Source organism: Lepidothrix coronata, unplaced genomic scaffold (assembly GCF_001604755.1).
Source record: "Lepidothrix coronata isolate B3197 unplaced genomic scaffold, Lepidothrix_coronata-1.0 Scaffold130, whole genome shotgun sequence".
Lineage (NCBI taxonomy): Eukaryota > Metazoa > Chordata > Aves > Passeriformes > Pipridae > Lepidothrix > Lepidothrix coronata.
Genome location: NW_016690310.1, coordinates 941,877 through 953,330, shown reverse-complemented (window position 1 = coordinate 953,330; position 11,454 = coordinate 941,877). Strand labels below are relative to the sequence as shown.

The window sequence follows — 11,454 nt, the reverse complement described above, 5'->3', positions numbered from 1 at the left end:
GGCGGGTGGGGAGGGAGTGAACGGGGCAGGAGCGGGCGCGCCGCGCGGTGCATTGTGGGCGCCGCCGTGATTGCTGCGGAGCCGCGGAGTGCGCTGGGAGCGGCGGGAGGAGGCAGAGGCGGCGCTCGGTGTGGCACTGGCAGCGTTACCGCGGCCATCGGGGCTTCGCGGGCTTGTGCCGCCCCTTCACCCGGTGCGGGAGAGCCCCTCGCCGACCGCCACGGGCGCAGCGGGCGGAGCCGGGCCCGGGCCGAGGGGACGCTCCCCCGCCGCTCGGTAGGGGTGGGAGGGAGGGAGCGCTCGCCGGGGCCTCCGCGCCGGGCTCGCTGCGGGCTGTGCTGGGGCCTCCGGCGGGGAGCGAGGGAGGGGGGAAATAGGGAGAAGGGAAGAGGGAGGCCCGGCCGGCGCTGCCCGTGGCGGGCGGGGGAGCAGCAGAGCCCCGCCGCCCGCAGCTTTGTTCGCCGGGCCCTCCGACGCTCGTCCCACTCTTCTGCCCCAGTCCGCGCGCCCTCCCGGTTCTTTTCTTTCCCCTCTGCTGGATATCTCAGTGTGGAAGCATCGCCTGCGGAACCGACCCGCGGTGCGGGACTAGGAAACAACAGGTCTTCCCCCCACCTCTCCTCGCCTTTTCTCCGAAGTGGCACCGGCGCCTCGCTGTTGGGATTATAAATGTTTGAACTAAGACCCAGGGAATTGGAAGGAGAGCCTCCCGTTGGAATTAACAGGAGAGAAAACAAGGGAGGCTTTTCCAAATCCTCCGCAAGAAAGCCCGTGCTGTTTTTTTCCCCTACTGTCCGCACGGTGTTTAATAATGCGATTGTGACCTGAGTGGAATTTATGAGCAAAGAACTAATTGAAGCTTCTTGCACCGCTGCATCGGACTACTTTTTTTTTGTTGTTTTCTCAGCACATGATTCCTCCATCCCAGCTGTTGCAGGACCTGTGGGCCAGTAATACAGGGATGGGAAGCTGAGGCAGTTTATTTTAACATTCTTCTGTTTCGGGGACTTGGCGAGTTGGCTGAAGCTGCTGCTGCTTTTTACTGGATCTGCTCTTTCCTCGGCAGGTTTATTTCTTTTCATGTGCACGGGGTGTTTCGCTTAAACAGACATTGGACTGGAGCTGAATGGATGCTTTGCAAGCCGAAAGGTTTTGGGAGGTAACAGAAAACTGCTAAAACAGAGAAGAACTGGTACTGCAGGAAACCTGGGGCCTGTCTTCCAAGCCTTTTTGTTTTATTGAGCAAGGTAAATAGCGTAGTGGGGAAAATACAGGGCTTATCGTAGTCATGCATGAAAGCGTTACAAAGCATCTCAGACCGTTCCAAGTCTTTCAGGGGATAGAGAGGACTCACAGTAACTCAGAATGAGTTTAGTTGTTCTTTAAAATGTTCAGATATGGGTATGAAATATAAGGCTGAGAACAAAGTTCGTGCCACCTGAGAGGTTGAGAGAACTGCTTTTTCTGATGTGCCTTATGTTCTTGTAGGTGTGTGATGGTGAGAGACGCTGTCTGAAGAACTAGAGAAGTCTTAGTGGTTCAGTGAGAGTGTGCAGTAATTATATTAGTGGGTTTTTTTCCATGCTTATTTAAAAACTTGATGCCTTAGCTCTGGTAAGGATCTGTTAGAGCCTCTAAAAAGTCCTCCCAGTTTTAACAGTAGTACGGTGCTTACATTTGCATTATTTTAACTGTGTTCATTCTCTGCCTTTAATTATTTTTGCTTACCTTTCCTTTTGTTATCCACATTGACAGCTGCTACTACTTTGTAATGATTTTTTTTGCTTTTATCTTCCTTCACATGTTTTATCTCCTGAATTGGACTATTCGGATTTACCTCTCATTTACATGTATCACTTTCACCGTAAACTTTCTGCAGCCAACAAAAGCTCAAAGTACTGTTTTAGATGTGATCTTTATACGTTTGAAGCATTGGAAGGAACAGATAATGATTCTCAAAATGTGCAGTGTAAGCAGTTACTGGGTTAAGTGTATAATTTTGGGGGGCAAGCTGCATGCCTTATCTTTGTGGTTTTTTTCTTAAAGATCTCGGCAGCAGTTCACTCCTGACAGAAATATAAATCCATTAAAATGAGATCACACTTTGAAACGTGGCTGTAAAAATCTGGTTTTGCAAGAAGTCACAAGATTCTCATTACGAAGTGATGCCTTGATTAAATTGACTGTGTTACCTTTTCTCAGCCTTAATGAAACAGTGGCAAACACTGAGGTGTTGGCAGCCCTTGCTGATTCTATCATGGGGAAAAGCTAAGTGGGTATTATGGGCAGCACTCAAAATGCCTGTTTAGATCTGTTTAACTCGACTTTACGGTCTTTGTTTCGTTTCATTTCAAGATGATGTGTGAGGTGATGCCAACCATCAGTGAGGCCGAGATTCCCGCTGGGGGAAATGGAGGCCACGGTTCAGGTTCCCCATTACAGTCAGATGCTGATTCCCATTTTGAGCAGTTAATGGTGTCCATGTTGGAAGAAAGGGATCGCCTCCTGGAAACACTGAGGGAAACTCAGGAGACCCTGGCACTGACCCAGGGCAAGCTGCATGAAGTCGGTCATGAGAGAGATTCCTTGCAAAGACAGCTCAATACTGCACTCCCACAGGTATGGACATCTTGAAAGGAAGGTACCTTTCCATAATTTCTGTATTCTTTGTGGTGTTTTGTTGGCTTTTTATGTGTTTAATTTGCTGAAGAGTCAGGTTGTGTTAGAGGAGGATGAATCTGGCTTAAGACTATCCTGAAGTGTCTGTTGGTGCTTACTCACTTTGAGAAAGGTACAAAAGCAAAGCATGGCAGCCGTTTCCCTCCAGTGTCCTTTCCCAGTTGATGGAATTTCTTTGGCTTAGGATGAGTATGAAGTTGTATCTACATTGTATTGACATCCTTTTGTTTCACAGTACTTGACGGACTTCCGTCACTATTATTTCTTTAATGCTGTTTCTAACTGTCTGATTAAATCATGTGCTGAAGAATTGATTCCTGGTCGAATGAAAGGTGTTCAAGGGGGGCTTGCAACGAGATGGTCTTTAAGGTCCCTTCCAACCCAAACCATTCTGGTATTCTATGAATATTCCATATAGGCCATTCTGACACTATTATGGACTTTTGACTTAAAACTTGAAAAGGTGAAGACTGATATCTTGTGAATACATGCTGAGTTGTCATGGCAATGTAGGAGTCTGAGTGTGTTGTTCAACCCATTTAGTTACTTTTGAAAAGTTTGGATTTGTTGTTTTTTTTTTTTTTTGTCCTGTTAGGAGTTTCTAATTCCTGACTTGGAGGATGCAGTGCACCAGCACGTGGCCTGTGGTGCTAAGTTTGTTATGTAAGGAACATAGTTAGGAATGGTGATTGGTGCCTACAGAACTTCTTGGGTTTTATCCTTTCTGGTTAAAAATAGTACAAACTGAACTTTGAGCATGTTGAGAAGCATTTAGTTGTAGGCAAAGCAGAGCAGAGGCTGCTTTAGGTGTTGGTTAACTGTTGATAGCCTTGTGCTTTCTAGCATGTCCCCAGTGTCACAATGATGTTAATACTTTTACAAATGTTTACATATCCTTAAATATATTGTAGTTAGTGTTTATACCCTTTAAAACAGTAGTTTTAAACTCTTGTGTTTCACTTTCTTATTATAATGTAATCACTGTGTGACTCTTGGTGTCGTAATTGGTCCCGGCAATTACCGAGGAATAGAAACAAAAAAAAGTTATACATGTTAATCTAGTTGTGTTTCAGTGGTGTGATGGAAATCCGAAAGGAGAAGTTTCCAACTTTTGCTGTTGCCTATGTTAAATCATGTGCTGCAGGCAAAAATCGTTTCTTTGGTTTTTTGTTGTAATAACTGTGGCTTCTCTTCAGCCTCTGTGTCAGGTCTACTGCATTAATGGATGCCATTAACCAGTTGTGTGACCTGGAAACTGTTACACTTGCATTTGTGGCTGAGTAGAATCACCCAAATTCTAAACTGTGCTGTTCCCCTTTTCTGTTCTCAGCTTTCTTTCCTAAATCTAGTAAGCTACTTACATGTAAACATCTCTTTCTAAACATTTCTAAAAGATTAATAAACAGTTTCCGCTTTCAAGAATGTCATAATTGGATGGCTTCCTGTGAAATCTGTAGGAAAAGCAAGTCTGTTCAGAGAGAGAAATTTTACTGCAATTTTCTCTAAATGCACAGCAGTGTATGGATTTTTGTAGATTCTGTTAAAAGTACTGTTTTCATACTGTGAAACTGCCACTTTTGTCCTCAGTGGGGCTTGGCTTATTGTGGAAGGTGACAACTGATGGTGCTTTGAAGAGTAAGAAGTATTTTATTATTATTGCTACAATCAGCAGTAACTGCTGTATTTGACAAATTTTTGTTGTTGTTATGGTAGAGTCATGTCAGTTACTTCATAGGTGTAAATTTCTGATGAGGTGAAACAATATTTTTTTGAAATGCTAATATGTGTTCACTGTCAAAACTGTGGTGACTAATATTTGAAACTATTCACAGTTTTTTGTTAATTATTTTGAGCTGAGAGTTTTTTTTCAAGTATGGCCCATTGTTTGACTATGAATTTCAAGAAGGGTGGAAACAGGATAACTTTAAATTTATTGACAGATGTGTTATATTTTTTCAGGAAAAAAGGGATAGTTGTGTACATATTTAATTTTTTTTAATCATGATAGTTGTTTTCAATTTAGTAGATCTGTGAAGTTCAATTTAAGGAGTTGTACAAAGACCGGTATAATTGCTAAATCACTGTGTAACCAAAGTGTTATTTCTCCCTCAGACTTGACTTGTAAGAAGTCTTTGTAGTTGATTTTAGAGTGCTTTAACTTAATGAATGTTGAACTGAATTGTTTATATGTTCACTTTTCCTGATTTATGTTTTTAGCTGAATCAGCCAGTTTTAGACTGCTCTGATACTGATGAAAAATCCTTGTATAAAATATAAAAAAGGAATGCTGGATTTCTTCTATAGCAAAACTGTTTCTCTGCTTTTAGTATGAACACACTGAATTTCTGATGGAATCCCTGTATCAACTCCTTACATTCACTGAGCTTCTGTGTGTAAGAAAGAGGCTCAGACTGGTGTGTATATAGTGAATTACAAAATGGCAAATTAGTACTTGGGTATTTGCACATCTGGTAGATTATAAAAGCAAATGCAGAGTTTTTTTCTGTAGCAGTGATACACATTTTCTGAAGCCTCAGAGGAGCAGACTTTTCTAGCACACTTAGTGTGGTGGGCAGGTAGGGATTTTAGACATCAGTTCTAGTTCACATAAACCTGGGACAGATATTTAGAGTAAAATGCCTTTTGTTGGGGATGTTTAATTCACCGAGAGAAGAATATTTTAATATGATATAGATGAGCTTAATCTGTTACATTTATGCAAAGTAAAACTACCCTTTTTTTCCTTTTTATGGACAGCTGAAAATGAAATAATCACCAGTACCTTGATAAAATACCTTGATTCTTGGCAATGCTTTTTGTTTTCTGGGAGTTACCTGCTATTACGCATTACCCCAGTCCAACTGTACTCTGACCTTGGAAGATGAACTTGAAGAATCAAATTGCTGTGCAAGAACTTAATTTTATTCTTTCCAGAATTTTTCACAGAAAAAACTGAGCTTTTTAGTTGGAGAGCTTATGGAACTTTAATGTAAACACATTCAGTTATGATTCCAATTATGGTCTTAGTGGATTTAATTATGCCTTTTATGTGCCTTGTAGAGTGTATTCTACCAAATTCAAGGTTTCAAATTTATAAATTAATCTGTGAGACATCCAGGATGCTACTGTATTTAAAAGTTAAATTTTGAACCTAAGGTAGAGAGGTCTAAGTGAGTACCAGTTCTTGCTATCAGGGTGTTGCAGGCCAGGGTTCATTTTGCTGGTGGAATTTCATGTGGATATTTCTGTGAATGAAAACAAGATGCTTGTTTTGGATGAAGGAGACTAGAGTTTAATTTACAGTGACTCTGATGCCTGTCACAAGTAAAAACACAGTAGAATTCACAACAGCTTCATCAGGATGAAAATTTCAATGTGTATGTTAAGAATTTTATAAGCTGATGTACAAATAATATGCTTCTGTAATGCAGCAACACTTAAGATTCATCTTAATCTTGCACCTCTAATATTTTGATTTTAAATTTATCATTTTTATTTCTATGCAAGGCAAGCAAAATAGTTTTTTCTGCATTTGTGATGGTCATGTTCAGTAATGTCTATATAGGAGCAGATGAGAACTTTCGGTCAGGTGCTGTATGTAAGTAAGAGCGCTTTAATATGGAGTTAAATGTGGAAAAAAAAACTACCTATAATTTTGATTTGGCTTTACCAGGTTGCTCATCAGATGATAATTTTAAAATGAGTCCACAGCAGGTCATTTTTAGTTGCTTTCTACCCATAGTGAATAGTTTATCACTACTTCACGCTTCAGTTAAAAATAGTGTCAGTTTATATTAATTATGTTATTTAAATTCAGGTATGTCTCTATAGAGTGATCTTCCTCAGACCATCTCAGAAATTCTGTTCATTGCCTCACATGTCAGAAATACCAAAACACTTGGTCCAGAGACTGCCCTCGTGTAGTTTTGTAATGATGGACTGAAGGATTTAGTTGCCATTTTATTAACAGTGGTACTTGGATTTCCTCCAGGCAAGTTTTAAGTAATGGATGTCACAGATGTATAAGTGAGGTTTTGAATTGTACATAATTTGAAGAACACAGTTGCAGAAAGTGCATTAAGCAAAGGCCTTGCCAAACTCTGCAGAGGCTGAAATTTTCTCAGCATTGGAAGTGCAGCTCCATTTCCAGTATTCACAGATGTTCAGCCTTGAGCTGACATGGCTTTTACTTCTTACTCTGGCAAGAACTGTTGCTGACCTCTAAATACCAGCCATTAATATCAGCAGAGCACTGTGAGTTCAGAAATGGTGGAGATCCAAAGGGATCTCAGATGTGTAACTGTATGTCAGGGCAAATGTATCCTCCACTTCTGTCATCCCCTTCTGACAGCAAAGACATGACTGTTGCATTTTCAGACAACTGACATTTTAATCTTGTCTGTGTTGAGTTTCAGTTGCTAAACCTTGCTAAATTACTGGATGGATCTGACTTTGCAGTTTAAGTCAAGATGGAGATAGGAGTTAATATTCAGAATTCTTCACTGACTGTATCAATAAACCTCAGCTTCCCTGACATTTCTTTCTTTGCAGAGTGTGGAAACAGCCAACTTTTGCCTAAAATCTTCAGACTATGAAGTTATCTGAAAGTATACACTTAAATAATGTATAAATTATTTAAGCTACACTTAAATAATCTAGTGGAGTACACTGAGGACCAAGTCTCCAGCATTGGTTCTGACTTTTTAGTTTCTCATTTAAATATATTTGGGTTCGTTGTTTGAAACATCTCACCCCTGCCCAGCACACATCTGTTTGCCTATTGTTAGCAACTTTCTGTTTATACTGTGCTTTTAATTTAAGTTTTCTTTTTTATAAATAGACCTTTTAGCTAGATTAAACTTGGAATTAATTTTAGGTTGTCTTGTACTTGAGGATGAATTTTAGTGGTGTTATGATGTCCCATTTATCTCTGTAATAAGCAGATTTTATGAAGTCTGAAACTATTGGTTTCATTTTCCTTCATTTATATGTAGGAAAAATGTTTTGGTGACTACACAAGAAATGCTTTTTACTTGTTTTTAATAGTGAATGAGGCCCTGAAAGATGAGCTAGTGGTTATTTTTGCCTATTCCTCAGCTACTATGTACAAATATCTGACAATGGGTTTATTAATGCTTGGTTTGCTGTAGTCTAACAAACAGGCTGGATATAAGTTTGGGTTAAAAGAGCTATAATCAAAACAAAGTGTTTTAAAAATATGTTCTGTATTTAGAACCAGATGAACTTCACATATATGCTCATCAGTGGTAACTTGTCTGTAGCCTCTGGTACAACAGGGAGTGTGTATTTTGGTATTCTGAGAATTCTTCCTCTGCAACCTTGTATTTTTCTCAGCTCTTTTTAGAAGTGTAACTAAAAACTGCTTTGAAGAGGTTTAGTAGCAAGACTTAAAGATTCTATGTGGCTATATAAAAAAAAGAACACCTTTTGGCATTTTTTCTTACATATGAATTAAGAATACAATTCCCCACCCCCTTACAAATTCTTAGTGTTTTAATGTCCAGTGGCCCGAGACCTTGGTTTGTCCTTTCTGATGTTTATTTAGCAGGGGTGAATGTTGGTTTTACTCACTACAGATTTTGAACTTGGAATCAAGAGGACACGTTTGTGTTTTGATATATAATTAACAAATTATAATAACAGTGTTGTTAGAGAACTTGATTCTTGGGAGAGAACGTTTTAACTGTCTGATTAGTAACTTTTTTCTCTGCGTCTCAAAACTGCATTAATGTATTTCACACTTCAATTTTGGGATTTTTTTTTTTTTTTTTATTTTTATTTTTTTTTATTTTCCAGCTTATAGGAATATGACAGAGGTCTTCCTGTAAGCTGCTTTTGGCAATTTAGGCAGCTTAAGTCACTTTAAGTCTGTAAGGGTGACTGGAATCTGTTGACATATATTAGAAAATGCTTATTGTAATCTCTTGTGTATATGGATCTCAAGCCACAGACACTGAGAAGGGATAAATGTGTGTTGTGTGAGTCAGGTAATCTAGGTGTTCAGAATTTTCTGAGTGGATTTTTTTTTGGAGCCTGCCTATGGATTCTCCAAGTGTAAATGTGTGGCAGTTCTTGCCAGGAAAAATATTTTCCCATTCTCCAGGGCTGAGAGAGGAATTATTATTTTGCTGCCGAATGGAGCTGAGTTTTTTGTTCAACTTGACTTTTTCACAGAGGCTCAGGGAAATGCTGTTTCCACATTTTGTGAACTTCAGATGATGGTGTAGTGAGCTGAATACATATCTGTGGGTCACTTGAGGAGATTGCTCTCCTAGTTGGATATTCAGGGTTGGAATACTGTGATGCCAAGTTAAGGTTCATGCTCACTTTCATTCTGATGTGTTGTTTTCCTCTAGGTTCTCTGTAAGTTGTTGGGAATAGTTGGTTAACTTGGGTTTTTTGCCTATGACCTTTATCTGTTTCAGACTTTACCTTTTGTTTCATGTAAGCTCTGCTGAAAATCAGCTCCTTTTCTTCTGTTTGGCCTGACAAGGCTCTGTGGCCTGTTCCTACTTTTTTAAAAAGAGAAGCTTTGTTGCTTAATCTGTTCATTTGCTGTTCCACAGTGGCCTTGAGCTTTGCTTATGTGTTTATGTTCATGTTTTCTACTCAGGGTATGTTTTGTGAGGATAGGAGATAAACAGAAATATAATTTTTGTTAGATCTGAAATATAGGATGACTATTAATGGATATATATGAATAAGAGCAGGCAGCATCTTTTCCTATAGGTCATCTGTCTTCTGGTTATGCTATCAGAGATATAAATACTCAGAATGAGTATTTTGTTTTAGAAATTCCATGAAGTGCACCAAGATAAGGCAAGTGCACAAGATTGAATGCCAGGTTGGATGGGGCTCTGAACAACCTGGACTAGTGGAAGTGCCATGGGCAGGGGGTGAAATGAGATGGTCTTTAAGGTCCCTTCCAACCCAAACCATTCTAGGATTCTGTGATTCCTAAATAAAAAGGTCCTTACACTGCCAGTGTATAAATAGTTATCTTCAGGACAGATTTTAAACAAGGACCATCACTTGTTTCAAGGACCATGTGGAAAAAAGCTTGGAAAATTTGATATATGTATCCTTTGAGTTGTATTAAAGGGTAAAAAGAACTTCCACTTAGGAAATAAGCATTTTTTATTTATTGTGATAGGAAAATGGGCAGCTCTTCATTTATTTTTCTAATTTAATTTTATTTTATTTATTAATTATTATTTATTTTTTTTTTTTAGTTTAATTTTTAATTTGTTCTTCTCTCTGGGTATGCTCTGAGCTGTGTTGTGCCTTACTCCTATTGCTAGAACATCATAGAATTTTGTATCTAATTGTATAGAAATATTCTGAAGCACAATGGTTGCTTTTTTTAATCCTACCTCCCACATAAATGCATATAAAATTTGAGGTTTGGCCACCAAAATCCTTGGTGTAAAGGCTGAAATTTCTTTTATGTAGAGAGGGGTCACTCAAGGAGGAACATAAATTGTTAGCTCAATAAGTAGTCACCAGTTTTATTAAGCTGTTTTAGTATGATTTCTGAATTTTCAAGTACAGTCATGAAAAGGAGGAGAGATATCTGAAAGCAGAATTTCTTGTTTTATTGTGTGCTTCAAAGAATGCTTGATATGGAAGTTTTCTCTCTGTGCAAAACAAAATAAATTTAAAAAAGGAGAATTGGGGGAAAAGGGAAAGGAATTCTTATCAATGGCAGGGTTTAAATTGTGCATTTGTGAGTTTGAGTTGTGGGGTCTCAATTGTTTTATGTGAGCCTGTCACAAACAATTTAGCAATATATACTTTTGCCAATAGAATGTTACAGTCAAAACTCTCGGGTTTTGGTTTTTTTTTTTTGCACTCCTGTCCAGAATTGGGAAATCTGCAAGCTAACATGCTGGGATTCCTGGGGCTCTTTCACCTGTTAATGAACAGCACTGGACCTAAATTCTGTTACTGGCTGTGCTTTTCACTGTAATTTGTGCTTGTGGATTGGCTGTTCCCAATGGGAAGCTGAACTCTGGAATTTCATATTTAACATTCTACTGTTCTTCCTTCTACTGGGGATTTAGGACATGGACTACTTTGGAAACCCAGAAGTAAAAAACTTCTGATATAAATCAAAGGTGATTTAAAAATCTAAATGAGATTGTTTTGTTAAGATTTACCCATAGTACTGAAATTTCTTCAGATAATCTTATTATGGATATAAAGGATGACCCTGCACCTGAGAGAGCGACAGGAACAGCAGAGCATGTGTGCAGTGTGATACTGGATGTGTGGGTGAACCTGGTTGGGGTTTCTATATGTTTATGCATGTGGAAGGTAAACTCCTAATTTCAGATTATCCTTTCAAAGCTCTCTCTGTTTGCTCTACTACATTTGGGTGAATGACTAAAAGTTTGGTTTAGATAATTTCAGGGATGCCTTGGGATACGATTGTGAATTTTTTTTTTTTTTTATTCCTGAGTAATATATTTTTCATACAGTATTATCACCTTTTTGTACTTCATAGGGAAGGGCTTGGAAGGTTATAACATTCTTTTAGCTTTATGTTGCAGGTGCCTCTAGTAATTTATTTATTTTAGAACACACAGTTCTTGAGTTTTCAGAGTGGTCTTTGGAGACCATAATCTTCCAAAAGTTGAGTCTTTGTTTCAAGAACTCTGGAATTGCTTTATTTAATGTAAAGTGGAAATGGAGCAACTTTTTAGGATTTTAGCTCTCACTGCTTGTCCATGCAGGAAAGAAACTGTCCTTTTT

At 38.9% G+C, this 11,454-nt stretch overlaps 1 protein-coding gene across 8 annotated transcripts in view; it reads left to right on the top strand.

The window, feature by feature from the left end:
- Positions 1–404: 404 nt before the first annotated feature.
- The window catches only part of PPFIA1 (PTPRF interacting protein alpha 1), a 54,282-nt gene continuing 43,232 nt past the window's right edge, over positions 405–11,454 (top strand). For 2 of the 8 annotated variants that reach the window (XM_017826743.1, XM_017826738.1), the window contains exons 1-3: positions 405–1,247; positions 1,880–1,969; positions 2,356–2,619. In XM_017826743.1, the coding sequence (XP_017682232.1) occupies positions 1,949–1,969; positions 2,356–2,619 (285 nt within the window). In that variant the 5' untranslated portion in view covers positions 405–1,247; positions 1,880–1,948. Of the gene's footprint in view, positions 1,248–1,879; positions 1,970–2,349; positions 2,620–10,632; positions 10,818–10,850; positions 11,017–11,454 lie in introns of those variants that run through there. The other 6 variants (XM_017826744.1, XM_017826739.1, XM_017826742.1 and 3 more) reach the window with 5 other exon arrangements.